Consider the following 26,058-nt stretch of genomic DNA (forward strand, 5'->3'; position numbering starts at 1 on the left):
TCTAGGGCTTGCCTGGCCACTGGATGGGTCTGAAAGCTCCAGTCACAAGGAGCTCAGTGACTTGAGGGCAAAGCGTGATCACAGAGAATTTGGCCAAGATGCCAAGACCCTGAGGAGCAGGGAGGATGTTCAGTCAGGCCCAGAAGGGAACAGTTCTCTGACAAAGCATTTCTCCAGTCAGGAGGTGCAGGTTGAGCAATGGGCTGACACCAGCTGAAACAACAGCCTGGGAGGGAGGAGCGGGATGCAAAACCACGAGGATATCTCTTGAGGTCAGCAAGGAAAACAGAGTTTCTTACTGGGAAGAAAAAAGAAGCCAGAATTGCAGCATTGTTACTTAACCCAGGAAACTTTGTTCAACCAAGACCAGCAGGCTCAGTATGACCACACAAAAAATGCTACCAGGCTTTTATTGGAATTCCTGAGTGCCTGCACGCCTGCCTCAGCCAGGTTTAACTAGCAGTGGACTCTGCCTGGAAAAGGTAATTCTGACTTTATTTCCTGCCTGTGTTTATTCTCATCTACTCTGGAGTCACCCAAGGCAATTCCCACTTTATTCCCTGCCTGTGTTTATTCTCAGGTACTCTGGAGTCACCCAAGGCAATTCCCACTTTATTCCCTGCCCGTGTTTATTCTCAGGTACTCTGGAATCACCCAAGGCAGTTCCCACTTTATCCCCCCCCTGTGTTTATTCTCAGGTACTCTGGAATCACCCAAGGAAATTCCCACTTTATTCCCCCCGTGTTTATTCTCATCTACTCTGGAGTCACCAGGCTGTACTTCCCTCCACATAAATATAAGCATTTCAAGAGGAACAGTGAGGTTGTCAGCCTGGGAAAGGAGAGAACATCCACTTCCAGACTTTTCTGCTGGAAATCCTTCTCCTTCAAATTGCCAGCCTTGCTGTGGTGAAAAATTTTGTCACCACAAAATTCCGCAGGTGGGAAGAGTTCAATCCCTTCTTGCTGTGTTCCAGAGGCCAGGAAAGCAGCTCAGTCCAGGAGCAGTTCCAAAACTTATTTCAACCTAAACTGCCCCAGAGTCACAGAACACAGCCACACACAGTGACAAGGATGGGAACAGAGCTGGGAATTGCAGAGACTGGAAAAGGAGGAGGAAGGGGACTGAGAATCTGTGTTTTTACAGCCACATCTAGCGTGAGAGTGCACAGAAGAGGCCGAGGAATAGGAAGAGAAAGTGACACCACCATTACTTTAGATTGGCTGGAAACTTTCTCTTCTTGTTGCAGGTCCTTCAGAAGTGGCTTTTTCCAGAAGTAAAACTTTTTTCCAGACAGTTCTACCCCTTTCCCTGGATGACCCTCGGCCCTAACCAGACAGATGTCTCTGTTTCAGGCAGTTCCTGCATTCCTATCAGGTGCGAGGATCAGGATTGAGCAACAGCACCTCCAAAAGCAACCAAACCTCGAGGGCGAGGAATTGGGAAGTGAGTGGGATCTCTTCCCAACCATCACATGACTTTTATTCATGCTCCTCCTTGAGGATGAGGTAACATTCCATTTTCAGACAATGTGCTTTGCCTGCTTATCTACAATAACCAGACTAAGATAATCCATTTTAAAAACATCCTTTTTTCACCTGCAAAAACTTGTGTTATACCATAAATCAGGGAATAAATGAAAGGTTAATTAGGCGTGATTTCAGTTCAGTTGCTCTGTGAGGGATGCTGTCCTTTACAGCTCTCTCCATGAAGGTTCCGGGAACTTTGTTAACATTCCCGTCGTGTTCCAGCACTAAGATTACGGTCAACAAGCAGCACACTGAGAGGCTGGTCACAACTCCCAGCACGCTTCCAAGTGACACTTCCACCTCACCTGCCTGCCTGAGGCTGCCTGGAAAGGGGGGAATCTCCCTGCTGTGTCCCATAGCTCCTCAGGCTCACTGTGATCTGGGAGGGGAAGGGAAAGGAAGGGGAGAGGGGAGGATAGCAACCAAGAGAAATAGAGATGCAAGGGAAAATCCCGGGCCTGGGCTGTCAGGAGACAGGCAGAGAGCTGGAAGAGGGGTGGAGGGAGAAAGGAAAGGCATCTGGAGCCATTTACCTTTTACAGCCTTTTCCAAGACAGGGAACATCAGAACAGGGAAGGGGAGGGAAAGGGAGGGAAGGGAGAAGGGAAGGGAGAAGGGAGAAGAGAAGAAGGGAGGGAAAGAGACGGAAGAAGAGGGAAGGGGAAAGGGAGAGGAGAAAAGGAAGGGAAGGGGAGAGGGAAGGAAACCACTGCAGCACGTGGCCCCGTTCCCAGCCACCAGACTCAGCACGGCCTCCCTCCAGGCAGCCTGGGCGAGGCCCGTGGTACCGGACGGCTGTGGAGCGGGGGGCAGCCGGGTTGTCCGCGGTTATCCCGGTTTATTCCGGTTTGTCCCGAGTTATCCCTGTTTGTCCCGGAGGGTCCCGGTCCGGCCGAGCCACGTGGGGGCGCCCGCCCTGCGCGCTCCGTGCGCCGCTGCCCCGGGGCACGCTGGGAGTTGTAGTCCCCGCCGCGCGGCGGAACGGCGGGGCGGTGCTCAGCAGCGGCCTCTCCGCGCTTTGGCGGAGGCTGCTCCAGCACTGTTGTTTCCTCACGGACACTCGGGGACCTGGAGGGTGTTTTCCGCCATCCCGCAACGCTGCCGAGATGCAGCGCTGCGGGGATCGGGCATCGGTGTCGCGGGGGATGACGTCACGGGAGGCGCGGGCGGGTGTCATGGCCGTGGGGGCGCTGTTCCCTTCCAAGCCCCCTTCAGGCGGGGGAATGAGGGAGGGCGGTGCCCCGGGCTGTGTAAAGAGGAGCACCCATTGAAATAATCTCAGTGGAACCTGTGCCAAACACAGGATGTTGCAAGAGAAGCGTCAAATTGCGTCTTCAGTTTTATAAGGAACAGGCACACACACAACATTTGCTTCCTCTGAGAATTCACCGTTTCCAGCGTTGTAAAAAATCCTGATTATCAACAGAATCACAGACTGGTTTGGGTCGGAAGGGACCTTAAAGACCATCATATTCCATGGGAGGAGACGCTTTCCACTATCCCAGGTTGCTCCGAGCCCCGTCCAACCTGGCCTGGAACACTTCCAGGGATGGGGCAGCCACAGCTTCTCTGGGGAAATCCATTCCAGTGCCTCGTTACCCTCACAGGCAATAATTTCTTCCCAATATCCCATCTAAACCCACACTCTGCCAATTTAAAATCACTCCCTCTCGTCCTGTCACTCGAGGTCCTTGTCCAAAATCCCTTTCCAGCTCTCCCTGAGCCCCTTTCAATGGAAGCGGCTCTAAGGTTTCCCTGGAGCCTTTCCTTCTCCAGGCTGGACATTCCCAGCTCTCCCAGTTTGTCAGTTGTGGGTTCTTTGGATATGTGAGAGAAAGAAAAAGAAGCCCAGGGCAAGCCAAACTCGATATCAATGTGTGTGTTTTGTAACACTGCCAGCCCCATAACCACCAACAAGCATTTCATAACAAAATTAAGCAGAAAGAAAAACCTAATTTATGTTGTGGGAAGGGGAACAAGGGCTTGTGGTCTAGAGGCAAAAAGAGATAATGGGAAAATATATGAAAGTGGTGAAATTGTCAAGAAAGCAGGATGAGAACAGGCCTGAAAGATGACTGGTGAGAGCAGAACAGGCCATAAAAATATGATAAAATACATAAAAATTATATTCCTTTCTCTGTAGAGGGCATGGCAGAGCTGGCTGCCAAACAAGGGGAGTATTTTCCCTGTACAAAAGCTTTTAGTTTTCCAAGTTTAAAATTAAATGCCGCATCTGATTCTGGGATTTCTCACAAATATTTTGTGCGTTTACTTTCCTGAGGCTGATTAATTCTTAAGCAGCTGATGAAAAGCAAGCCATGAACATTGCTTTTAAACATTCAACCCCCAAATATCTTTAGATTTTCCAAGCAATTTCTCTCACGCTTCTTTTTTACCTGAAACTTGAATTTGAATTGGGCTCAGTCTGCTTAAAAAAGGAATTCTGGGCATTAATTTAACCTTCCAAGAAAAAGCACATAATTTAACCCTAACTTTGCAAAAGTTAATACACATTTCTGCTGATGCCAAGATAAATTCTCAGCAGGGCAGACAAAGGAAGCCTGGATGAGCAGCATAAATTCCAAAATTTTAGGTAGTTACCCCTGAGTGAGATAATACAAATCTGACTAAAATGGGATTAATAAACAACCAGATTTTTACCACCCCCAAAGGGATAAATTTCTTCCCAATATCCAATCTAATCCTTCCCTCCTTCAGCTTAAAGTCGTTTAAAGCCAAGTGTTTAAAGCATGGCCACAGAGAGGACAAAGTCTCTTCACAAGGAGCCTTGATTCTATGAATCCATCTTTTGTATAAGAATTAAAAAATATGGAGAAAAGGGAGGAGAAAGTAGCACTGACACACCGAATGCACCTTTTTTTGATTCCCAAAGTCTTGGGAATTTTAAAGCCAGAACCGTAGCCCAACCTGAATTTCAGAAGTGGGTGCTAATTTTAGAGGAGAAAAAGAAATAATTCACAACCTCTTTTATGTTGCATATTTTCATATCTGGCAGCATCATACAAAACAAAAAAGAAACCAAAAAGAGAGGGGAAAATCTTCCCTGGTTTCGTTGCAAGTAAAACAATCCACACATTAATAGTATAGTTGGATTTTTCTTAAGGAAAAAAATAGCTTTTTTTTTGGAGGCACATCAAGAATTTCAGGAATTCTTTCTATTTAGGAATAGATAAATAAAAATGTTCCCTCACTATTTACATGAGATTAGCCAAACAATAGGTGAAATCTGATTTTCAGTGGCAAAAGCAAGGTGTGAATGCACAGAGGATCACTCACCTGGGAATTTCAGTGGTACAAGGTATTTTGCCTCGATTTATTTAGTGCTGTCTGTACTCCCACCCCCCGGTTCCAACAGGGCAGCTCCACTTCTAGGAATATGAGAGGAGCTCTGTGGTGGTGAGCCAGTGCAGGGGTATTGATTTCTGAGAGCAGCCAAAAATAGACACTCAGGGAAAGAGGATCAGAAATGGGGTGAGTGTATTACGATCCTTCCCTGCTAAATTTTTCCAGTGCTGCCAAAGAAAATCACAGCTGTCTCTTTCTAGTGTTAGAGGCTACTGGGGATGAGGAAAATGAAAGAGGATGTCTCGCTTTTGAGGAATATTTAGGGATTAGCACCTGCATCCAGGAAGGGGTTACAGCTGATGATAAAGAGTGAACCTCTAATGGACACTTCCCACCAGACCAGGTTGCTCCATGTCCCATCCAGCCTGGCCTGGAACACTTCCAGGGATGAGGCAGCCACAGCTTCTCTGGGAAGGAAGGAGAAAAGAAGGAACATGTTCCTCGCTAAGTTTCCCAAGAACTCTATCCCAGCTTTTGCTGTGAGCATTGTTTTGTCCACTGGCAGCAAACAGCTCCTTACAGCGGCTGTTTTTGGGAACACATAGCTCTGGTGGGTGGAGAGGGAGGGAACTGTAGCAGAATTAGACTTGATAATCCAACTTTTCCACTTTCACAAGCCAGGAGAGGCATCAACATCTCCCATCTGGACGCACTTTGGGAATCAGGCTCTAGTTTGGTACCTTGGAATTCAGATGCCTCTTTTAAAAGGCATCCAGGGCTTGGAATTGCACACAAGCTGACACCCATCTTTAGGCATCTGTCTGCCCAGCTGCATTTAGATTCCATCACCTCTGGAAAGAGGAGAGTTCTTCAGTCCTGCAGGGAGCAGCCACCCAAGGCCCTTCATCTTAACAAGCCCTTTTGGGCATCCTGAGGAAGCCTCTAATGGTCTTAAAACCTTCTTAGGAAGCTCCTGGTAGACCTCCCTCATCCTTCTAACAAGCCCCAGGGGTCAGCTTCACAGGCACTGAGGAGAGGGAAACTTTCCTCCTTGTTAAAGGAAATGAAAACTTCCAAAGCAGTTCAGTTTGTCACAACTTCTCCACACCTCAGTTGGAGAGTTCATGGCTTGGCCAACACCTCTCCAGTCCTCCACTTGGTTGGTGCAGAAGTTATGGCAGGAGTTTGAAGGATAATTGATCCTTCATCATTATCCTTCACCAGCAGCACCAGCAGCTGCCCCTGGCCAACAACTTGTGGTTGGCAGAAGTCCCTCAGAACCTTGTGGAAGTGCCTGGGACATCTCAAGGGGGCCATCAACAGGCATGGCCGGTGATGACCAGATTCCAGGGGTTCTAGTCAGGAGTAAAGTTGTGGCTAAAGACAAATCGAACTGCTGTGCCCTGGCTGTGCTGCTGTTCAGAGCCCTGGAAGAGCTGGAACAAGGATTTTTTTTTGGCAGATGAAATGCTTCATAAATATCCTGCTCCCAGTTGCAATCTCGCTCACACTGATGATTTTTCCTGCATTTCAGACACCTTAAGGCTACAACTGATACAAGGTCTCATCAGAAAATGAAAGCATTTAAAAATCCAGAGACACTTGTAGTTAAATAATAGAGATTTTATTAAACGTATCCAATCAGAAATTTTTGGGGCCAACCAAGTGAGGATAATCTCAGCATTTTTGCAGGATGACTTATTATTTCTCTACAGAGAAGAGAGGTGGTGAAGAGACAGGTGAGCTGCAGGAAGCAGCATCACCTCTCTTTCCATTAGGATTTGATGCAGCAAGGAGGGAAAAATGGGAAAAAGAAAAAACGTAGTGGCAAACATGGCTCCAGAGATGGAACTCTGGAGATTCCAGCAAACATCAGACACTCAGCAAGGAGAGGGAGAGAGGAGAGAGATTTCAGGGCTGATCCATAAAACATAATTTAATATATTTGGAGTTTAATTTTGAAAGGGATATAAACTGCTTTAGTACGGTGTATCTAAGTGTGCCTGAGTACCAATTCCCAGAATTCCTGCCCTAAAAGATGCATCCAACACCTGCCTGCTCTCACCTAAGATTCCTCAGTGCTCAGTGGAGAACAGCATTCCCAGATGGACTTTTCTCCTCCTGTGAAAATGGCCCAAAGCTGTGCCATGCAATTCTGGAAGTGCACAGCTCTCCCTTCTAACTGCAGAGGGAGCCAAGAGAAGGAGTTTTCAGCCCAGAGAAGGAGTTTTCAGCCCAGAAAAAACGAATTTGGGTTCCAGCATCTAATTTTCAGATGTCTGAAAGTTAGAGAAGATCAGTCACAAGCTGCAGTTTCTACCCAGCTGATTGTGGAGACTGGGCGAGGTTTTCTTCCCTCGTTAAAGCACTTCTCACCCGGCTGATCACTCTTCTGAGGGCACGTTTCACCTCTTTGTTCCTCAGGCTGTAGATGATGGGATTTAGGAGCGGGGTGAGCATTCCATAGAGCATGGAAACGACCCTGTCCCGAGGCGGGGAATAGGTGAAGGAAGGGCGGACGTAGGTGCAGATGGTGGTCCCGTAGAAAAGGCAGACTACGGTCAGGTGAGAACCACAGGTGGAGAAAGCCTTTTGCCAGATCCCGGGGGAGTTCCTGGACAGGATTTCCAGGAGGATATACATGTAAGAGACCACAGTGACCACACAGGCGCTGCTCCCCAGCACCCCGGCCACCACCAGGATCACCAACTCCCTGCTGCGGGTAGATGAGCAGGAGAGGGCCAGCACGGGAGGAATGTCACAGTAATACTGCTGGATTTTGTTAGGACCACAAAAAGAGAGCGTGAAAACCAGAGAGGTGTGCAGCAGGGAGTTCAAAAGACCTACTGCCCAGGTGCCCACGGCCAGCTGAGCGCAGAGCTTTGTGCTCACAATGCTCGGGTACCTCAGGGGGTGGCACACGGCCATGTAGCGGTCGTAGGCCATCACAGTCAGGAGGAAAATCTCCGTGCCCACCACAGCAATGAGGAAAAAGTGCTGGAGCAGGCAGCCAGAGAAGGAAATCTCTTTGTGCTCCAGCAGCAAGGCTCCCAGCATCTTGGGCACGGTGATGGTGGGGCATAAGAGATCCAGCAGGGATAAGTTGCTGAGGAAGAAGTACATGGGGCTGTGCAGGTGGGAGTTGGTGCTAATGGCGACGAGGAGCGTGATGTTGCCTGTCATGGTGGCCAAATAAATGAGCAGAAACAGCACAAAGAGAAGCAAATGGATTTCAGGAGCATCAGAGAGGCCCACGAAAACAAATTCAGATACCGTTGAGAGGTTGACCCTCTGCATCTTATCTCTCGTTGTGGGAATGAGGCAGAGGTTTCCCTGGAATAAAGAAGGTGTAACTTAATCACAATTTCACCCCCATTCTAAAGACTGTGAGGGGTTTTTTTTGTCCCTTTTGAAGTTCAAAACCATTTCCAAGCCACACTCAAAATCTAAATTTTACCCACATATCCCTAATACAAAAGGCAAAATGTAGGTATTAAACTTCCCGGGGATTAATTGAAAATGTTACTTTTTGCAAGCTGCCACCTCAGACTGAAGAGCTGAAAGTTGAAGTTACCTTCCCTGTGGTGTCCAGCTTGAGACACAGCCCCAGGCAAAACAACAGGGCTTTGAAAGTTTTCTGAGCAAGGGGAATGGGGCAGAATTCCTTTCAACATAAATTATTTAGTATTAAGAATATCACTAAAAGAGTCTAGATTAGTAACTGAAGCTAAAACTTATTTTTAAAGGGAGTGATGCTGCCAAAGAAGAATTAAATCCCTGGTAATCAGCGGACAGATGCATTTTGGGGGTGTTTTTTCAGTTTTTGGATGGGGCTTGGAGCAACTTGGTCTAGTGGAAGGTGTCCCTGCCCATGGCAGGGGGTTGGAATGAGCTGAGCTTTAAGGTTCCTTCCAACCCAAACCATTCTATGATTCTATCATTAAAAAAAAAAGGATATAATTTGGTATTCAGTTAGTGACTTCTCACTTTTTTCTGTAAATTTTACTCCATATTAGTATTAGTACTTTTAGCTTCTATCTGGACTTTCCTCCATCCCTTTTCCCCAATTCAAAGAAGTCCAAACTTGGCATTAAAGGATCTTTCCATTTACCCTGCGTTACTCCCTGGAATGTAGCTCAGTGTTTACAGTAAGGATTTACATACCAGCCCTACAGGGAGGGAAGGCAAAGTTCAGTCCAAATGGCTCCTTTTTGGGAGACTCTGGGATTGATTTTGAGATGGTAGGAATATTGTACCAGGCTCTTATTTGTAAGAGGTGCAGAGATAAATAGATTGATGAAATATTTTTCATCTGAGCCAGGCTCCTCTGTGGTCTCATGTTCTCCCAGAAACTTGAGAGGAAGCAAAGTCAGGTCTTAAACTACATAAGAAATATTTAACTCAGCTGAAATAAAAGGGACATCACTTGTTCATAAAATGGGGAGCTCATTCAGGTGAAATAGCACAGCAACAACACAGAAATACTCACTGCTACACAGAATTAATTACAGATGATTTATAGTTGTCTGTATCTCCAGGGAACAAAACAATCCTTTTTCTTCTTTCTACATGTGACATAAAAATGATTTCACTCTTAAGGAAGAGATGAATCTCAATACAGCAGCGTTGCAATATTCACACCAGCACTGGCACAAGGGCTGGCTTGGCTGCAGGAGTAGACACCTCTCTTCTTTAATGAGGTTTTATAAATATGAGGGAGTGTCTGGGGACGAGTGTCTCTGAAGCTTTTTTGGATGTTCCCTTAATTGCATGTATGAGGGGTTTTTCAGAATCTTGCCAAAGGGGGCTGGAAATCGAAGGAACCAAAATTACCAGCACTACTTTGAAGAGGCAACAAAAATTCCCCTCTGGTTCCATTAAGCATCCACATGTGATTTATGGGAGTGCCGCTTCCCATGTGATGTCCAGGACTGGGAACAGGCCTGTTCCTATTCCAGCACTACCTGACCATAAATTCTGCACTGTTCACATGGATGACTCTGGCTGTCAATCATTCTTCCAGCCTGTTTGCTGTGCTTGCAGGGTGTGACTCCTGGAAAATTAAGGATTCTGCGTCTTACATGGGCAAACACTGGTAAGACAAGAGGAAATGGTTTTAAACTAAAAGATGAGGGATTGAGATTGGATATTATGAAGAAATTCTTCCCTGTGAGGGTAGGGAGGCCCTGGCACAGCTTCCCAGAGAAGCTGTGGCTGCCCCATCCCTGGCAGTGTCCAAGGCCAGGCTGGATGGGGCTTGGGGCACCCTGGGCCAGTGGAAGATGTCCCTGCCCACAACAGGAGTGGAACAAGATGAACTTTAAGGTCCATTCCAACTCAAACCATTCCAGGACTCTATAAACTGGAATTCCCCAAGGGTCACACAGCACAGGCCTATCCTGCCTTGGGAATGCAGAGCTGTGGCTGGAATAAATCCCCATGGTCCAGTCCTTTCCCTGTTGTGCTGCAGTTAGCCCAAGGACCATGAAGCATCACTCTTCCCTTACAGTAAGGAATAAGGAATTTTGCAATAAGGAATTTTGTAATAAACCCAGATGCCAGAAAGAGATACGACAGAGACCCATCCCTCACCTCTCCCTTCTGACCGGAACCATTCTGTGATTCTGTTCTTCTCATAAATCTAAAGTGCTTCTTTTGGGGTGGGATGCACTGGCCCCATCAAGGTGCCAGTCACCCAGGACTGGTTTTGGGCTGCTGGCTCTCAACCCTACATCTAAGTTATGTATTTGCAGGGATAATCTTAGCAGGGTTATTTGAAGTAGAAACACAGAATAGACTTTGAGATAAGTGTTCTGCCTCGGGGTAAATAAATAAAAATTATATTGCATTGTATTTTATTATAAAAAGTCATTAAAAAAAAACACCCCAAAAGAAACAACAACACAAAACCCCCTCGATTTGCAGAATCCAGATGTGCACTAATTGATGATGTGCTGTATTAGACCCCTCTTGCCCTGTTGCCCACTCCTTCCTGCCATCCCCAGTGTAGCACAACCAAAGTGATTTGATTTTGATCACTTCTGGGACTGCCCAGCTTTGTCAATGTTTGAGATTTCCATCTAGGAATGCTTACGATGAGCCCAGACTGATTAGAGTCTGCTGAAAATGCTCCCTTTTCTCTGATGTCCATTTGTGTTTCAGTCCCACAGTCTTTAAACAAAATTGATTAGTCTGGGCTCTGTTCAAGTTTCCTGGGATTTGACAAAAGCTTTGTAGAGATCCTGCCAGTTCTCCAAGGATTTTTTTTCCCTTTGAGGCCATTTTTCACTGTCCTCTAGGTGAGGGCAATAAATCTGAGGGTGAGCTCAGAGAGCTGATAATTTCCAGGAGAGAAAGAACTCGGGATTTTAATGGTGCGCGCTGGAGCCAATTTACACACGGGGACAAACTCAGCTGCCAAAGCTGCACTTTTGCAATTTGTCAGGCACCAACTTTTTAACAGCATCTTCTGAGGCCTTGTTAAAGTCATCCCAAGATGTTTCCTGGGGAGAAAAATCAATTCTATTAAATTGTTTGTCTTCATAGAATGGTTTGGGTCAGAAGGGACTTCAAAGTTCATCCCATTCCAGCCCCCTGCCACAGGCAGAGACACCTTCCACTGGATCAGGTTGCTCTAAGCCCCTTGTATTGAGAGACCAGCTCCCCAAAATATGGAATTTTAGTTTGTTTTATCAAAATTGGAGCTATTATTTCAAGTCAATTCACTGTTGATGCCCCACATTTATACCTGGTGAACAAATTGACACCAGCAAAATAACTGGACCACAGCTCCAATTTGCCTTGCATTGGTTTATGAATAAAATATTTATAAAAGCTTTATCAAAATATTTTTTAAAATTATCATAGTGGTACATTTTTATTCTTCTCAATTGAAATTTCCCTTAAATCGACCTAGAGGACATTTATTTTTCAACATTTCTCTGTAATACTAAAAAATACTTCTCTTCCAACCCAAGCCATTCTGTGATGATCCAATGATGATTCTGGTTGGAAATTCACCAATTGAAAACAAATTTAACTTGCACCAAGATTTGGAAATCTCTCTTAACCAGGAGGATCAATGACTCACTGATGGTTCTGATCCTCCTCTTCCTACAGGTGTGGGAGTGAGGGCTAATTTAAGACAGCACAAAGAGACAGGGAAAGTAGAAATCCTCCCACTTCCTGTGCAGCAATTTAAATTGGGTATTAGGAAAAATTCCTGCATGGAAAGGGTTTTCCAGCCCTGGAACAGGCTGCCCAGGGCAGTGGTGGAGTCACTAACCCTGAAGGGGTTTAAAAGCCATGTGGATGTGGCACTTGGGGACATGAGTTAGTGGTGGCCTTGGCAGTGCTGGGAAATGATTGGACTTGATGATCTTAGAGGGCTTTTCCAACCTCAGTGATTCCATGATTTTATTTAGGAGGGATGATCCAATCCTAAATCATTCTAGCACAAAGAAATGGATGGTGTTCCTCTCATGGCAGCCACTGAACTTCTATCCCTGATGGATTTGGTGATCTAACTGCTGCCCACATAGAGGCATTTTGGGTTGGACGGGACCTTATAGACAATCCCATTCCAACTCCCCTGCCATGGACAGGGACACCTTCCACCAGCCCAGGTTGCTCCAAGCTCTGTCCAGCCTGGCCTTGAACACTGCCAGGGATGGAGCAGCCACAGCTTCTCTGGGCACCCTGTGCCAGGGCCTGCCCACCCTCACAGGGAAGGATTTCTTCCCAATATCCCATCTAAACCCGCCCTGTGTCAGTGTGAAGCCATTTCCCCTTGTCCTGTCACTGCAGGCCCTTGTCCAAAGTCCCTTCCACTCTCTCTCCTTCCTCTATATATTGTGCCTTGTATGATTTTAATAATTCGCTTCTGTGAGAGAATTATGAGTAAAAATATTCTTATATGTCTAAAGAAAACCCTACAAGCAAAATCAGTACTGTCTCTACCTTCTGGTGTTGGTGGGTGAATTTGGGGACACTTAATGCATGTGCTTCTGCCATCTGCTGCCACAGCATAGGAAAAGCACATCAGAGAGGGAGACAAGCCTCATCCTGGATTCATTTATTTATTTGAAAATTATGATCCCACACGAGTGAAAGTGTTTAGGAAGTTTGGGGTCTTCAGCATGGATTTTTAATATTTTTAATATTAACAGTTATATGTGTATATAAATATATTTATACATAATTTGAAGTCTGTAGGCTTTAGCCACTAAGTCATTAGTGTGTTGGAGTAGAGTAGGAATGTGACTCCAGGTGTAACTCCAGGGTGTAACTCCAGGGTTCTGCCAACCCAGCTTGTCTCAGAAGGCTCTGCAGAGCTTCCACAGTCTCCACATGGATTCCTTCACCTCGTTGCTCCTCAGGGTGTAGATGAGGGGGTTCATCATGGGCGAGAAGGTTGTGTAGATGACACAGACGTACTTGTTGGAGGGCAAGGTCCCAGCAGGCCGCAGGTAGGTGAAGATACAGGGCACGAAGACCAGGGTGACAACCATCAGGTGTGAGGCACAGGTGGACAACGCCTTCCAGTGCCCCTGGGAGAGGTGGCCCCGCACCTTGGCCAGGATGAGCGCATAGGAGGCCACCAGCACCAGGAAGCAGCCCAGGGATATGAGGCCACTGTTGGAGGCCATGAGCCACTCGGTGAGGGCGGTGTTGGTGCAGGCCAGTTGGACGACGGGCAGCACGTCACAGAAGTAGCTGTGGATCATGTTGGGGCCACAGAAGGGCAGCTGGAGCACGAGCAGAGTCTGGATAATGGAGTGGATAAAGCCCCCAGTCCAGCAGGCAGCTACCAGGGCCCAGCAAGCCCTGCGGGCCATGATGGCCGTGTATTGCAGGGGCCTGCAGATGGCCGTGTAGCGGTCGAATGCCATCACCGTCAGGAGGAACATCTCTGAGGAGCCCACAAAGTGCAGGAAAAACAGCTGGGCCATGCAGCCCTCAAAGGCAATGGCCTTGTGCCCCGAGAGCAAGGCCACCAGCACCCTGGGGGCAGTGACAGAGGTGTAGCAGATATCGATGAAGGACAGGTGGCAGAGGAGGAAGTACATGGGCGAGGAGAGCTTGGGGTCAGTCCTGACTGTCACGATGATGAGGAGGTTGCCCAGCAGGACCATGGTGTAGGCCAGGAGGAAAAGGGTGAAGAAGAGGAATTGCAGCTCCTGGCTGTCAGAGAGCCCCAGAAGGATGAATTCAGTCACCCGGGAGAAGTTGCCCCGTGCCATTGCTGCAGCTCAGGCTCCCATGGCACATGTGTGGGCCTGGCCAGGAAGAGAAGGGAATGTGCTCCAGCTCCAAGGCTCATGGATGGTGTGAGCAGGATGCATTTGCTGCTGCAGAAAGCCCAGTGTCATGTCATAAATGACAGAAGGCAGAGTTTGCACTCACCCCCACCTCTTCTGGCCCTATTCAGGTCTCTGGGCCCTCCACATTGACCTTCTCCGCTCAACTCACTCTGACCACTATTTTCCTGCATTGTAGTTGGTGTGCTTCCATTCTGTCAAGGAGAAATCACAGAATCATGGAATTGTTGAGGTTGGAAAAGCCCTCTAAGAGCATTGAGTCCAGTCATGCCCCCAGCACTGCCAAGCCCTCCACTAAACCATGTCCCCAAACCATGCCACATCCAAACAGCTTTTAAATCCCTCCAGGAATGGTGATTCCAGCACATCTTGCTGTCAGATACCAAGAGCCATGAATGCTGGAAAAATACTGTGCTGTCCTTTTTCCTACTGGAATTTGAAGTGCCAGCATGGAAGCAAATGCTGCCATTCTCAAGCATGAGCTGTTCCATGTTCTGATCCTTAATAGCACTCCTCTAAATTGAGGAAATGGCTCTCCAGTTAGCTTGTCCACTCTGAAACTGGGAATACATGCACAGAAACCAGGTCTGGGAGGTTCCTCACTGAAAAAAATTGGGGTTTCTAACACAGCAGAAGCTGCAAAGCCCTGCACAGTTTCTCCACCTCTTTATTTTTTAAAGGGATTTTTAAAGTTCTTCAGTAGACAAATACACTCTGGCCTGCGGAGGTTAAAGTGGGACAGCAGAGGAATGCACATTTCCCTTTAGAATCCCACAAGGAAATTCTCATTTCTGCTGAGGAGTTTATAACTCAGAGAGAAGGAGGTTACAAGTGAGAAACCGGGTACCTACGATGCCAACAGCATTAAATAAAGTTGCTTTAGGATCTGTCTTTTGGGACAATTTCAATTTAAAGGCAATGCTTCCTTGAAGGAGTAACGGTGATACCCAAGCCAGATTGTGTCACTGACGTGTAATAACAAGCTCTGGTTATTTATCTGAGGAGGGTGGTGGAAATAATACTCAGGTCCTGGATGTGGTGTGGAGCACCCCATAAATACACCTGTAGTGACACTGGGGTACTGAATGAGCTGTTGGTGACCCTCCTTTACTGACAAACACCCACAAATGCACCTTTGCAGCATTCTCATGCAGAGCACAAGAATCACTAGTGTGGGATATCTCTGGAAGTGCTCAAGACCAAGCTGGACAGGGATTGGAGCAACCTGGCCTGTGGACCTGCCCATGGCAGGGGGGGTCAGAACAAGATGAGCTTTAAGGTCCCTTCCAACCCAAACCATTCTGGGATTCTTAATCTGTAACTGATTTTTAAATTTTTCTTTCCTAAATCGTAAAATAGACCTCACAAAAGTCACTCACCAGCAATGCTGCTTTGCAAAGGCAGGATTTCAGTGCGGCCTGAGCAAAACAAAGGAACAATCCCAGGACACTTCCACAGAGAGTTCACTTGCTGTTGCTCCTCTGACGGCCTCCCCAAACCACTTCAGGGGGTTCCATCAGAACCTCTCAGTTCCATCAGAAACTCTCTGCAAGTTGCTGCTCAGAAGTTGTGAAAACAGCTCTGTATCTCTGCCAACTCTGAGCCCTGCAAAGAACAGCCCAACCTTCTGTATTTCCCATTCTGCAAAAAAAACCAACCTCCAGGAGCTTCTGCAAGTACAATTATTTCTGTAGCAGAAATAGTTCAAGTAAATCACCCAGCAGAAGCGCAAGACTATCAGGAGTAATGAGATCCCAGAGGCAAAGGGAGTTTTGTCAGAAATCATCAGTGGGCAAGGAGCTAAAATTGTTCTCTGGGTAGTTGTTAGTGTAGTCTCTGGAGAGAGATGTCAGGAGTAAAAATGTCTCTTACATAGGACATTTATATAAATTCATATAAATGGATATAAATTTTGCTTTCTGTCCTAAGCCAATATTTCTCATCTGCAATTTTATTTCTTATTAACTTACACGTTGACAGCACAAACCAAAAATATCACAGATGTTATCCCTTAGACACTTGACTTACAAATTTAAAACAAGAGGCAACACATGAAATCACTTCACACAAAAAAATGTACAAAGGTTTGTGGTGAGCTTTCCTTGCTCACCACATATTTTTACTGACACTGCAAAGCCCAGAGGCAACTTTTGAGCTCAGGTATGAAATTCTTGTAAGAATTCTTGGCAAAGTGACACTCTTTCCAGTGACATCTTCCATAAGCTGTGGGTGAATATTTGCTCAGCAGTATGCAGAAGTGAGACCTCTGAAAAAACCCCACTGGTGTTCACCTCCAAAGCATTTAAAAATACATTTATTTTATATCGTGCTCTGTTGGGCAGAGATAGGTGAAGTAGATAGATTTATAGGATAATTATGGAATTCCAGAATAACTTTTTGGGTTGGAAGAACCATCTCATTCCACCCCCTGCCATGGGCAGGGACACCTTTCACTAGACCAGGTTGCTTCAAGCCCCGTCCAGCCTGGCCTGGAACAGGGCAGAAAGGATTTGTTGCAGTGGGAGAGGAAGGGGAGAAGTTTCCCCTCCTGTTCCTTCATCAGCAAACCACCCAGCCAGCTCATAATAGCAGGTTTTTGTGGTTTTTTTCTTATGGGATTCTCTACCTGGACAACATTTTCAGTATTTTTAACAGTATTTATTTAAACACTGGTGTTGCAGTTGCTCAGGAGGCCGTGGTCTGGGCCTGTGCTTGTTGACAAGGAATAGGAAGGGAATGCCAGAGTTCCCAATGTCTTTCCCATCAAAAAATGAATGTTTAGTGTCCTCCTAATTTCAGCAGAAGCCAAGAGCCAGCTGTCCTTTGAAAGGCAGGTTTTGGGGCATTGCCACAGAAGAAATTACAGCAAAACATGGTTGATTTTCTCTGATCCTTTGGAAACAAGACCACAGCCCTACTCCTTCCCATTTCCGCTTCCCACTTTCCTCTTGCACAATTTCCTCATGGCTCCCTTCACCTCCCCGTTCCGGAGGGTGTAGATGAGGGGGTTGAGCATGGGTGCGATGAGCCCGTAGAACACGGCCACGCTCCTGTCCTTGGCCAGGTCACCCGACGGGCGGATGTAAACAAACGTGCAGGGCCCGAAGAACAGGATCACCATAGTGATGTGGGACCCACACGTGGACCGGGCCTTGTGCCACCCTGCTGGCTTTTGGCCCCTCAGGGAGACCAGGATGACCACGTAGGACGCGATCAGGATGAGGAAGCAGCTCAGGGATATGACCCCGCTGTTGGCCACCGCGACCAGGCTCGCGGCGCGCGTGTCGGCACAGGCCAGGTGGAGCAGGGGGCGGACGTCACAGAAGTAGTGGGCCACTTTGTTGGGGCCACAGAAAGGGAGCAGGGCAGTGGGAAGGGTCTGGAGGGTGGAATGCAGGAAGCCCCCCGCCCAGCAGCCCCCCACCACGCAGCCACACAGGCGGCGGGACATGAGCATGGGGTAGTGCAGGGGCCGGCAGATGGCCGCATAGCGGTCGTAGGCCATGGCCGTCAGGATGAAAATCTCCGTGCAGCCAAAGAAATGAAACCCAAAGAGCTGCCCTATGCAGCCTGCAAAGGAGATGGTGTTATTTTCCACCAGGAAGCCGGAGATCATTTGGGGAGCTGTGACAGAGGAGTAACAAACATCTACAAAGGACAGGTGGCAGAGGAAGAAGTACATGGGGGAGTTCAGGTGCCGGCTGCTCGTCACAGTGAGAACTATGAGGAGATTTCCTGCCACTGTGAGCGTGTAGAACAGCAGGAACACCACAAAATATATTTTCTGCACCCCTCGGTTCTCTGAGAGGCCCAGGAGAATGAATTCCTTCACCCTGCTGGAGTTTTCCATGCTAATCTGCTGGGCGACGTGCAATGCAGAGCCTGGGAATGTGGAAAGATAAAGACAAAATGATTCATCCGTTTTTTCATTCTTAAAAATTAATTCTTTATCAGAAGTGCATTCTCTCTAAGAAATATATAGGATTAGAATTAAGTTTATCAGGTGCTTTTTAAATTTGTCTTGGGTTTTGTTTGGTTTTTTGTAGTTCTTCCCCCTCTACATATCTAATTTACCTTGTATGAGATGCAGCCATAGAATCATAGACTCCTGGAATGGTTTGGGTTGGAAAGGCCCTTCAAGAACATCTAGTTCCAGCCCCACTGGCAATGGGCAGGGATGCCACCCACTAGATCTTTCTGGGATTGGATCCATCTGATCTGGGCTTCTACTTTATGATTTAAAAAGATGGCAAAATTAGAAACTCCTGTGCAGGCAAAAAGCTGATCAAGCACCCACCGGAAATGCTGAAATGGTAAAAAACCCAGATTGCTCTCAAGCTCAAAAGAGTGAAGCCTACAGAGGAAGTTGGGAAAGTTTGGGACTTTTCCTGTGCTTGCAGTTTTACTGGCAGGAGGTGAAAGATAAGAAAGGGGGAAAAAGGGGATCTTACCTCTAAAATCATCTTTTCAGTCATTGACTAGAGGTACATGATATAGTGCAATGAGTTGCACAATGAAATAAATACAATGTGGATTGTTATAATTAAAAAATAAAATGGATGAGGAATTGCACCATCTCCTCATTGCCAGGGTTTTCCCCTAAAATCTCAGGTGGTTAATGGAAAAAAGAATTAAATAACCTGATTTGGGACTGCAAAACCAGTTCTGCACAAGGTTCCAGCCAAAGAGAGCCAGAGATTGTTGACAGCTTCAGGAGAAATTTCATTTTGTATTTTCACATTTGTCAAGAAGGGGGGGGGTGGAGGGGAGGGGGGGTGGTGGTGGAAGAAGAAATGAAGAAAGAAAAGAGGAAAGGGAAAAGATCCTGGAAAACTTACCTCCTCTGTGTTTGGAGATCTAATTTTTTGTGGAAGGTATGTAAGATTTTATGTCCCAAACATCTCCCCTTTCCTGGCAGAGGCTTTAAAGAACATAGAACAGCTTCTGAAAAGCTTCCAACACTAGCTTAGGAGGTCCCTTTTTTAATCCTACCTCTTTAATTCTTTGCTTTCCTGTATCACCAAGTGTATCCTGGTGATACACTTGGTGATATACGGGCTTTTCCTGCCTGTGTTGGAGCTGCTTGGAGGGAGTGTGGGCACTGAAGGGTGCACACACAGCCCAGCAAGCAGAGAGAAAAAACTGTTTAAGTAACTTTCCTTAACTCTCTCCAAGGAAATCTCCCTCCTCCAAGGCTTAATTCCCTGTTTACACAGAGCTCCTCCACCCTCTCCAAGGAAATCTCCCAGCTCAAGGGCTCTTGGGGCTGGAGGAGGGAGGTGTGAATGCTCAGTGGTGGGAAGGAGCAGAAATTAATCCCATCCTGCCCGAGAAAGTTTAGATTGGATTTTAGGAGAAATTTCCTCACTCACAGGGTTGTCCAGCCCTGGCACAGCTTACCCAGAGCAGTGGTGGAGTCACCATCAACGTGGAAGGATTTAAAATGTGTGGATGTGGCACTTGGGGGCATGGGTTAGTGGTGGCAGTGCTGGGGAATGGTTGGACTTGATGACCTTGGAGGGCTTCTCCAAGCTTAACAATTCCATGATTCTTGGAGATAACAGCCAATAGATTAGCTGAATATTAAACTGGGCAAGCATGTGACGTGACCTGGTCGAGTTAACATTCTCAGACTCTGACATTAATTCAGGCTTTGTGCTTTTCCCAGGTGTAAAGGCCCCTTAGATCCACAGCTTAGGCTTTATAGCATTGTGAGTAATAAACCAGGACTTTTAAACCATTGTGTATCCCAAAAAAACTCCACAAGCCCTGCTGAAAAAAATAATCTGAGAGGTTTCTAGTAGTAAGTAGAAGAGAGAGAGAAACTTGGGTCACTTCTTGATGGCCCTCCAAGTCTCTGTTTTCCATGGAATTTTGTCACTGGTAGCCCAGGGAATAAAGCCTTTCGGAAGAACTGGCATGTTTCAGCAAAGGTCAGTGAAGTAAAGAGTAAGTAAAAAACCAATTCCTTCTTTTGCGAATTAAGAAACTGAGGGTGGGAAGGAAGTCAGCTCTTGTACATCTGTGGAAGTCAGCTGAGTTGAGCCTTGGCCACTCCAGGCTTTCCTCTGGAAAGAAATGGATCTATTCATCTGATCAGTTAGGGGAAATGGCTTTAAGTGACAGAAGGTGGGTTTAGATGGGATATTGGGAATAACTCCTTCCCTGTGAGGATGGTGAAGCCCTGGCACAGGTTGCCCAGAGAAGCTGTGGCTGCCCCATCCCTGGCAGTGTTCAAGGCCAGGTTGGAGCAACCTGGGATAGTGGAAGGTGTCCCTGCCCATGGCAGGGGCTGGAATTGGATGAGCTTTAAGGTCCTTTCCAACCCAAAATTCAATGAATTTGTGAATTATTTCAACTCCAACTCCTCACTCCTCTGAAGTTTAGTGTGTATTTTCAACTTATGATTTATGGACATCAATAAATAGTTTCATCCACTGCCCATCCCTTTGTTTTGCTGACATTTATTGAAATTTAGAATGGCCCAATAACAAGAAAGGCATTTTGAATATCTCCCATCGTGGAATGCCAGCAATCCATGCAGAGAAAGTGGAAACCCTCAAATTAATGAGGAGGTTAAATACTGCTCTGGGTGAAAATAGTATTTTAATTTAAATATCATTTTACACCATAGCCTGGAGTCCCAGCCAGGTTAATGAGGGTTGCCAGTAACCACTGCAGGAAATAGGATTGGGTAAGAAAGTAAAAACAGTCTTACAATCTTTGGGAAAGGAAGAGGAAGAACAGATGACAACAGAAGCTGAAGATGTACAAATGTGTTTCTTACCTGCTAAGCAAATTTGGGCTGGATCTGCCCATTCCTGTGCCCACTGACACACATGGCAGCAATTTGGGTGGCATCACACTCCTGTCCCTTTGCTTCTCTGGCCCAAGTGACTAATGGGGGAGGCTGGTATCTCTTCAAAATAGCTCCCTGTAAGGATGCCAGGAAAGGAGAAAGGTGTTTCCTCTGTTTTCACACCCTTTGGCCAGTGGATCTGGGTGGCTCATGGACATGGAGTGTGTGTGGGGAGGAGTGGGATGTTGTGGGTGGGTGGTGGGTTCTGTCTGGGTAAGAGACACCAGGTGGGGAAGAACCCTGAATCTGAGGTGCTGTTCAGGGGGAAGTTGTGAAACTGGAAGTGAAAGGCATGAGGCTAGAGGGATTTTGTGAAATAGGAAGCACCTGAGGTGTTGAAGGACTGTGCTGAAAGCCTGTGGGATGTGAAGGGGCACTGAAAGACACCAGAGCTGTGTGTTGAGGGCAGCACAAACAGGGGTTGGGCATCTGGAACTGCTGAGGTGGGGGTGCAAGGTTGGATGAAGCAGTAGGGACTGCAAAAGGTGCTGAACTGTGCTGGGAGAGGCTGTGGGTCAGAAGAGGACACTGTGGTGACGGCTGTGTGACAGCTGGGCAGGAACAGGAGGGAATGAGAAGTGCTGAGGGAGGTTGTGAAACCTCCAGCGAAAGTGTTGTAGGAGAGAACTGTCAATTCCTGAGCAGCAGTGAAGCCTCATCTTCGGGGGCCTCGAGTAGGACACCCCATCAGTGCAAGGTTTGTATGGACAGCTCTTGCAAGAGCGGCTGAGGAAGGGAGAAGTAGTAAAAAAATAATGTTTCCATGACACTGCAAAGAGGGGAGGGGGAAGTGGGTCAAGTCTGGGTGATGGTGCACACACAGAGGGGGTGTTTCCCCCTGTGAGCGATTGGCTGCCTGGAGCGTCACGCTGAAAACACCGTGGCTTTTTAAACGGTGGCTGCCCAGCCCAGCACTGCAGGATGACACAAGGACTCGAGCTGCACCCTATGTCACACAATCCAGGGGACAACATTGCCAAGCACAGGCACTGAAATTCTCAGGAACCCAGAAAAAGGTGAGAAATTCTGGGATGGGTCTTTGCTGTTGCACTCTGATGGTTTCTGTCAGGTTTTGGGGAAGGGAGGAGAAACAAAACCAGTGGAGGAAAAAAGATCAAATATTTACTTCTCCTGCTGGATAGAAATTTGCTGTAGGTCAGGAATGGATGATAATAATTTTCAATATAAGGCAAGCTTCATTCCAGGGAACAATTTTCCCTGTACAAGTGCTCTTGAACTGCTCTAAATGCACCTCTGTAATACAGAAAGTCATTACTCAGAGACCTGGCATTACAACATCATAACTTTCTCTCCATAGTCTGAGACGTCTTTGTGGGGTCAGGGTTGTTCTGCTTCAGGAACTACAGGCAGGACTTGCAGGCAAACCACAGGGAGGATATTGAATCTCAAGGGAGAAAAAGACCACCTGGACTCAGGCTGAGGAGAGCTGTTACTTATTAGTTACATTAAGGAAGTAGATTCACATCTTGAAAGTGTCTTGAATGTGACAGGAATTCAGTCTTTCCAAGGGAATGTGATAAATAAATGAGAACGGTGAGTGACTTTCTCAGTGTTCTTCTCCACGGTCTGCAGAAGTCAGAGAAGGACTTCTTCACTTCTAGTACAGCAGAAGGCAAAATTATTGATGTTTTGTCATTTACCCGTTGGAGTCATTTCTGTTCCTGCCAGTCTTTAGGCACATAGAGCACCTTCCAGTGCCTAAAAGTGCTCCAAGACAGCTGGTGAGGGACTTTGGACAAAGGCCTGGAGTGACAGGACAAGGGGGAATTGTTTTAAATTGGAAGACGGTGGATTTTGAATTAGATCTTGGGAGGAAATTCTTCCCTGTGAGAGTGGTGAGGCACAGGTTGCCCAGAGGAGCTGTGGCTGCCTTATCTGTGGAAGAGTTGAAGGCCAGGCTTGATGGGGCTTGGAGCAGCCTGGTCTGTGGAAGGTGCCCCTGCCCATGGCAAGAGGTTGGAACAAGATGAGCTTTAAGATCCCTCCCAAGCCAAACCATTCCATGATTCTGTGACATGATCAATGGCACAAAGCCATTTACCATTGGGAAAGAATCACCTGTCATTCCCTGAATCGCCAGTGGGGAGAGATGCACCTGTGGAGGCTGCAGTGGGCTGAGACAGAGCTCAGGCAACACTCAAATGTTCACAACCTCTTCAGATCGAATGGAAATTTGCACAGAGGCCAGGAAACCACGTAACCACCCAGCCTTCCTCTGTTCTCGCAGCAGAAATGCTGCACAGAACTTGAGGCTGTTTCTGCTAATTTCTGCAAAAATGTGACCATTTGTGGCCACCCCTGGAGCAGGGTATGAAGGAGGAACAGCCACAGGGCGGCTCTCCAGAGTCTTCATGTTGGAAGTGCTCAAGGTGCCATAAGAGCTGAGGATGGGATCATCCAGCTCTGCAGTGCCAGAAGTTCCCTGGTTTCAGTCAACCCTAAAGGAAGTCATAGAATCCTCAAATAATTTGGATTGGAAGGGACCTTAAGGCCCATCCAGTTCCACCCCTGCCATGGGCAGGGGCACTTTCCACTAGCCCAGGTTGCTCCAAGCCCCTTCCAACCTGGCCTTGAAATTGCCTGCACCACAGGCTCCTTCTCCCTCTATCCATGGGGCCAGCGTGCCTGGGGTGCTGGGATGGAACAGCAGTGAGTCAGTCTGTCACGTTCTGGGTGCTTTTGAAAGTCTGTCTTCACATGTGCTGCTGCACCACAAGGAGAGAACAGAGGATTCATGCTGGCTACATGGTTCAGTGATTCACATCTTCCCAGAAAACCCCATTTTTTGTTCCTCTCATCTTTTTAACTCCTTTGCCTTCTGTGTCCCAGTTAACGGCTGGCTGGAGGACAGCAGAAGAACCACTATATTTGTTCTCTTTCAGACCAAAAAAAAGGTGTTAATCCTGGTTTTGTTTTCACCCCCAAGATTCTCAATCAGATCTCAGTACCATAGGGAAGGAAACAGTGACCTAACTCAGGGAATGGGGTGAAAATTTGTCAGAACCACAACTCCCTTGTCCTGTGAGGACGAGATAATCTGTGGTTTCTTACATGTGGTTCTCGCAGTTTCTGAGGGAGAAGCTGAGGGCTCTGCCAGACCAAAATGTTCATTTGTTACTGTACATGGGACCCAGGAGAACCACATCAAATGGCACTTTATTAAAATAGAAATCACTCGTCAATATAAAAAACTACCAGTTGTTCTCATGGAATCACAGAATTCCAGAGTGGTTTGGGGCTGGAAGGGACTTTAAAGATCATCCAGTTCCAACCCCCTGCAATGGGCAGAAACACCTTCCACTATCCCAGGTTGCTCCAACCTGGCTTTGGACACCTCCAGGGATGGGGCAGCCACAGCTTCTCTGGGCAACCTGTGGCAGGGCCTCACCACCCTCTCAGGGAAGGATTTATTCCCAATATCCCACCTAAACCCACCCTGTGTCAGTATGAAGCCATTTCCCTTTGTCCTGTCACTCCAGGCTCTTAGTCCCTCCCAAACCACATTATTTTGTGATTCCATGAGATCAAATTACGGCTACAAAGCCTCAGAACAAACCCGGGAACCCCTCTAGAAAAGTCACCCTGGAGTTACCACCTCTCCCCTTTCTGCTCCCAGGTCTGGAATCACCCATTATGAGACCCTCAACCACACCAGTCCTCCTTCTGGCTACAACCATCCAGGCTCCTGGGAGCAACCAGAGTGGGGCTGTGGGACAACCACAGCCATCCTACACTGTCCTCAAGTTCATGGAGAGCTTCTGCCTGCTGAGTGCTGCCTGTGGGATGGTGGGGAACGGCCTGGTCCTGTGGTACCTGGGCTTCCGCATCCGCAGGAACCACTTCACCGTCTACATCCTGAACCTGGCGGCCGCCGACTTCGGGTACCTGCTGTGCATCGCCGTGGAGACCGTGCAGTACCTGATGCAGTTCAACGTGGGGGTGCAGTTCGGGATATTCCTCTTCCTGGATCTCTTCATGTACGGCACGGGCCTGTACTTGCTGACGGCCATCAGCATTGAGCGCTGCCTGTCCGTGCTCTCCCCCATCTGGTGCCGGACACACCGCCCAAAGCACCTGTCTGCCGTGGTGTCCGGCCTGCTCTGGGCGCTGTCCCTGCTCCTGAACACTCTGGGATATGTTTTGTGCACTGCCCGCCCCTCTCCCAGAGTCTGCCAGCACCTGCTCATCACCATCGGAGCCTTGGACTTCCTCGTCTGCACCCCCCTCATGCTGCTCTTCAGCCTCACCCTCTTCCTCAGGGTCAAGTGCAGCTCCCAGCCCTTCCAAACGGGCCGGCTCTTCACCGTCATCATGCTCACCATCCTCCTCTTCCTCATTTTCGCTGTGCCCCTCAGCATCCTCATCCTCCTGGACTTCCTGGGCCACAAGTTTCTGTATTCCCCGGAGATCGGCTTCGTGCTGTCCTGCGTCAACAGCACCCTCAACCCCGTCATTTACTTCCTGGTGGGAAGCTACAGGGATCGGAAATTCAGGCTCACCCTCCGCCTGGCATTCCAGAGGGCCTTCCAAGACTCGGGAGATGACAGAGATGAGAGGGAAACCCGGGACACGATAACCATGTCCTCCTAAAATCCCATTCAGAATTCCTTGGAATGTAGAAAGGAATTTAGAATCCCTTGGCAGAACTGAAGAACTTCGAGGTACCGGGGGAGGTTCATCTCACCTGACCCTCAGTACCCTCTTTGTAGATATTTTAGGTCATTATTTTAAGTCCCGTCTGTGATCCTTGAAAGAACAGGAGCACCTGGACCACAGAATATTCCTGACCTGTATTTGGACCACATTAAAAGTTCCTTTTTCTGTCCAGTGACTATTAAATAATATTCATTTGATAAGGTGAAATGTCTTGGTGTCTGTGAGAAACAAAGCCCACTCCCTTTTTTTGGGTTTTATAAACTTAATAAGGGACAAAAGGGGACAAAGGTCACTTAAAGCAAGAGCCCACAGCGCTGGGTGCATTGCTCATAGCCAGAGGCACAGCCACTTACACCAACTTCCCGGC

The 26,058-nt window shown here is 47.5% G+C and overlaps 4 protein-coding genes across 5 annotated transcripts; 1 reads left to right on the top strand and 3 right to left on the bottom strand.

The window, feature by feature from the left end:
* Positions 1 to 25,888, top strand: LOC125327345 (proto-oncogene Mas-like). 2 transcript variants are annotated; one of them, XM_048306786.1, is made up of 3 exons: positions 1 to 482; positions 1,356 to 1,508; positions 24,652 to 25,888. In XM_048306786.1, exon 3 carries the CDS (start codon positions 24,669 to 24,671, stop codon positions 25,623 to 25,625), a length of 957 nt encoding a protein of 318 aa, XP_048162743.1. In that variant the 5' UTR covers positions 1 to 482; positions 1,356 to 1,508; positions 24,652 to 24,668; the 3' UTR covers positions 25,626 to 25,888. The 2 variants fall into 2 exon arrangements, with proteins under 2 accessions (XP_048162743.1, XP_048162742.1); XM_048306785.1 differs by lacking the exons at positions 1 to 482; positions 1,356 to 1,508 and adding an exon at positions 21,930 to 22,030.
* Positions 7,152 to 8,132, bottom strand: LOC125327341 (olfactory receptor 1019-like). Its single transcript, XM_048306779.1, has one exon. It carries the CDS (start codon positions 8,130 to 8,132, stop codon positions 7,152 to 7,154), a length of 981 nt encoding a protein of 326 aa, XP_048162736.1.
* Positions 13,151 to 14,098, bottom strand: LOC125327348 (olfactory receptor 4D5-like). The gene has a single exon (XM_048306789.1). It carries the CDS (start codon positions 14,075 to 14,077, stop codon positions 13,151 to 13,153), a length of 927 nt encoding a protein of 308 aa, XP_048162746.1. The 5' UTR covers positions 14,078 to 14,098.
* Positions 16,975 to 18,008, bottom strand: LOC125327402 (olfactory receptor 4S2-like). Its single transcript, XM_048306861.1, has one exon. The coding sequence runs from the start codon at positions 18,003 to 18,005 to the stop codon at positions 17,070 to 17,072; it is 936 nt and encodes a 311-aa protein (XP_048162818.1). The 5' UTR covers positions 18,006 to 18,008; the 3' UTR covers positions 16,975 to 17,069.
* Positions 25,889 to 26,058: the final 170 nt, after the last annotated feature.

This window comes from Corvus hawaiiensis, chromosome 6 (assembly GCF_020740725.1).
Source record: "Corvus hawaiiensis isolate bCorHaw1 chromosome 6, bCorHaw1.pri.cur, whole genome shotgun sequence".
Classification (NCBI taxonomy): Eukaryota; Metazoa; Chordata; class Aves; order Passeriformes; family Corvidae; genus Corvus; species Corvus hawaiiensis.

What these genes read in the sequence shown, in the direction of transcription:
- LOC125327402 (XM_048306861.1), bottom strand. Translation starts at nt 18,005, where the DNA reads ATGGAAAACTCCAGCAGGGTGAAGGAATTCATTCTCCTGGGCCTCTCA.
- LOC125327348 (XM_048306789.1), bottom strand. Translation starts at nt 14,077, where the DNA reads ATGGCACGGGGCAACTTCTCCCGGGTGACTGAATTCATCCTTCTGGGG.
- LOC125327341 (XM_048306779.1), bottom strand. Translation starts at nt 8,132, where the DNA reads ATGCAGAGGGTCAACCTCTCAACGGTATCTGAATTTGTTTTCGTGGGC.
- LOC125327345 (XM_048306786.1), top strand. Translation starts at nt 24,669, where the DNA reads ATGAGACCCTCAACCACACCAGTCCTCCTTCTGGCTACAACCATCCAG.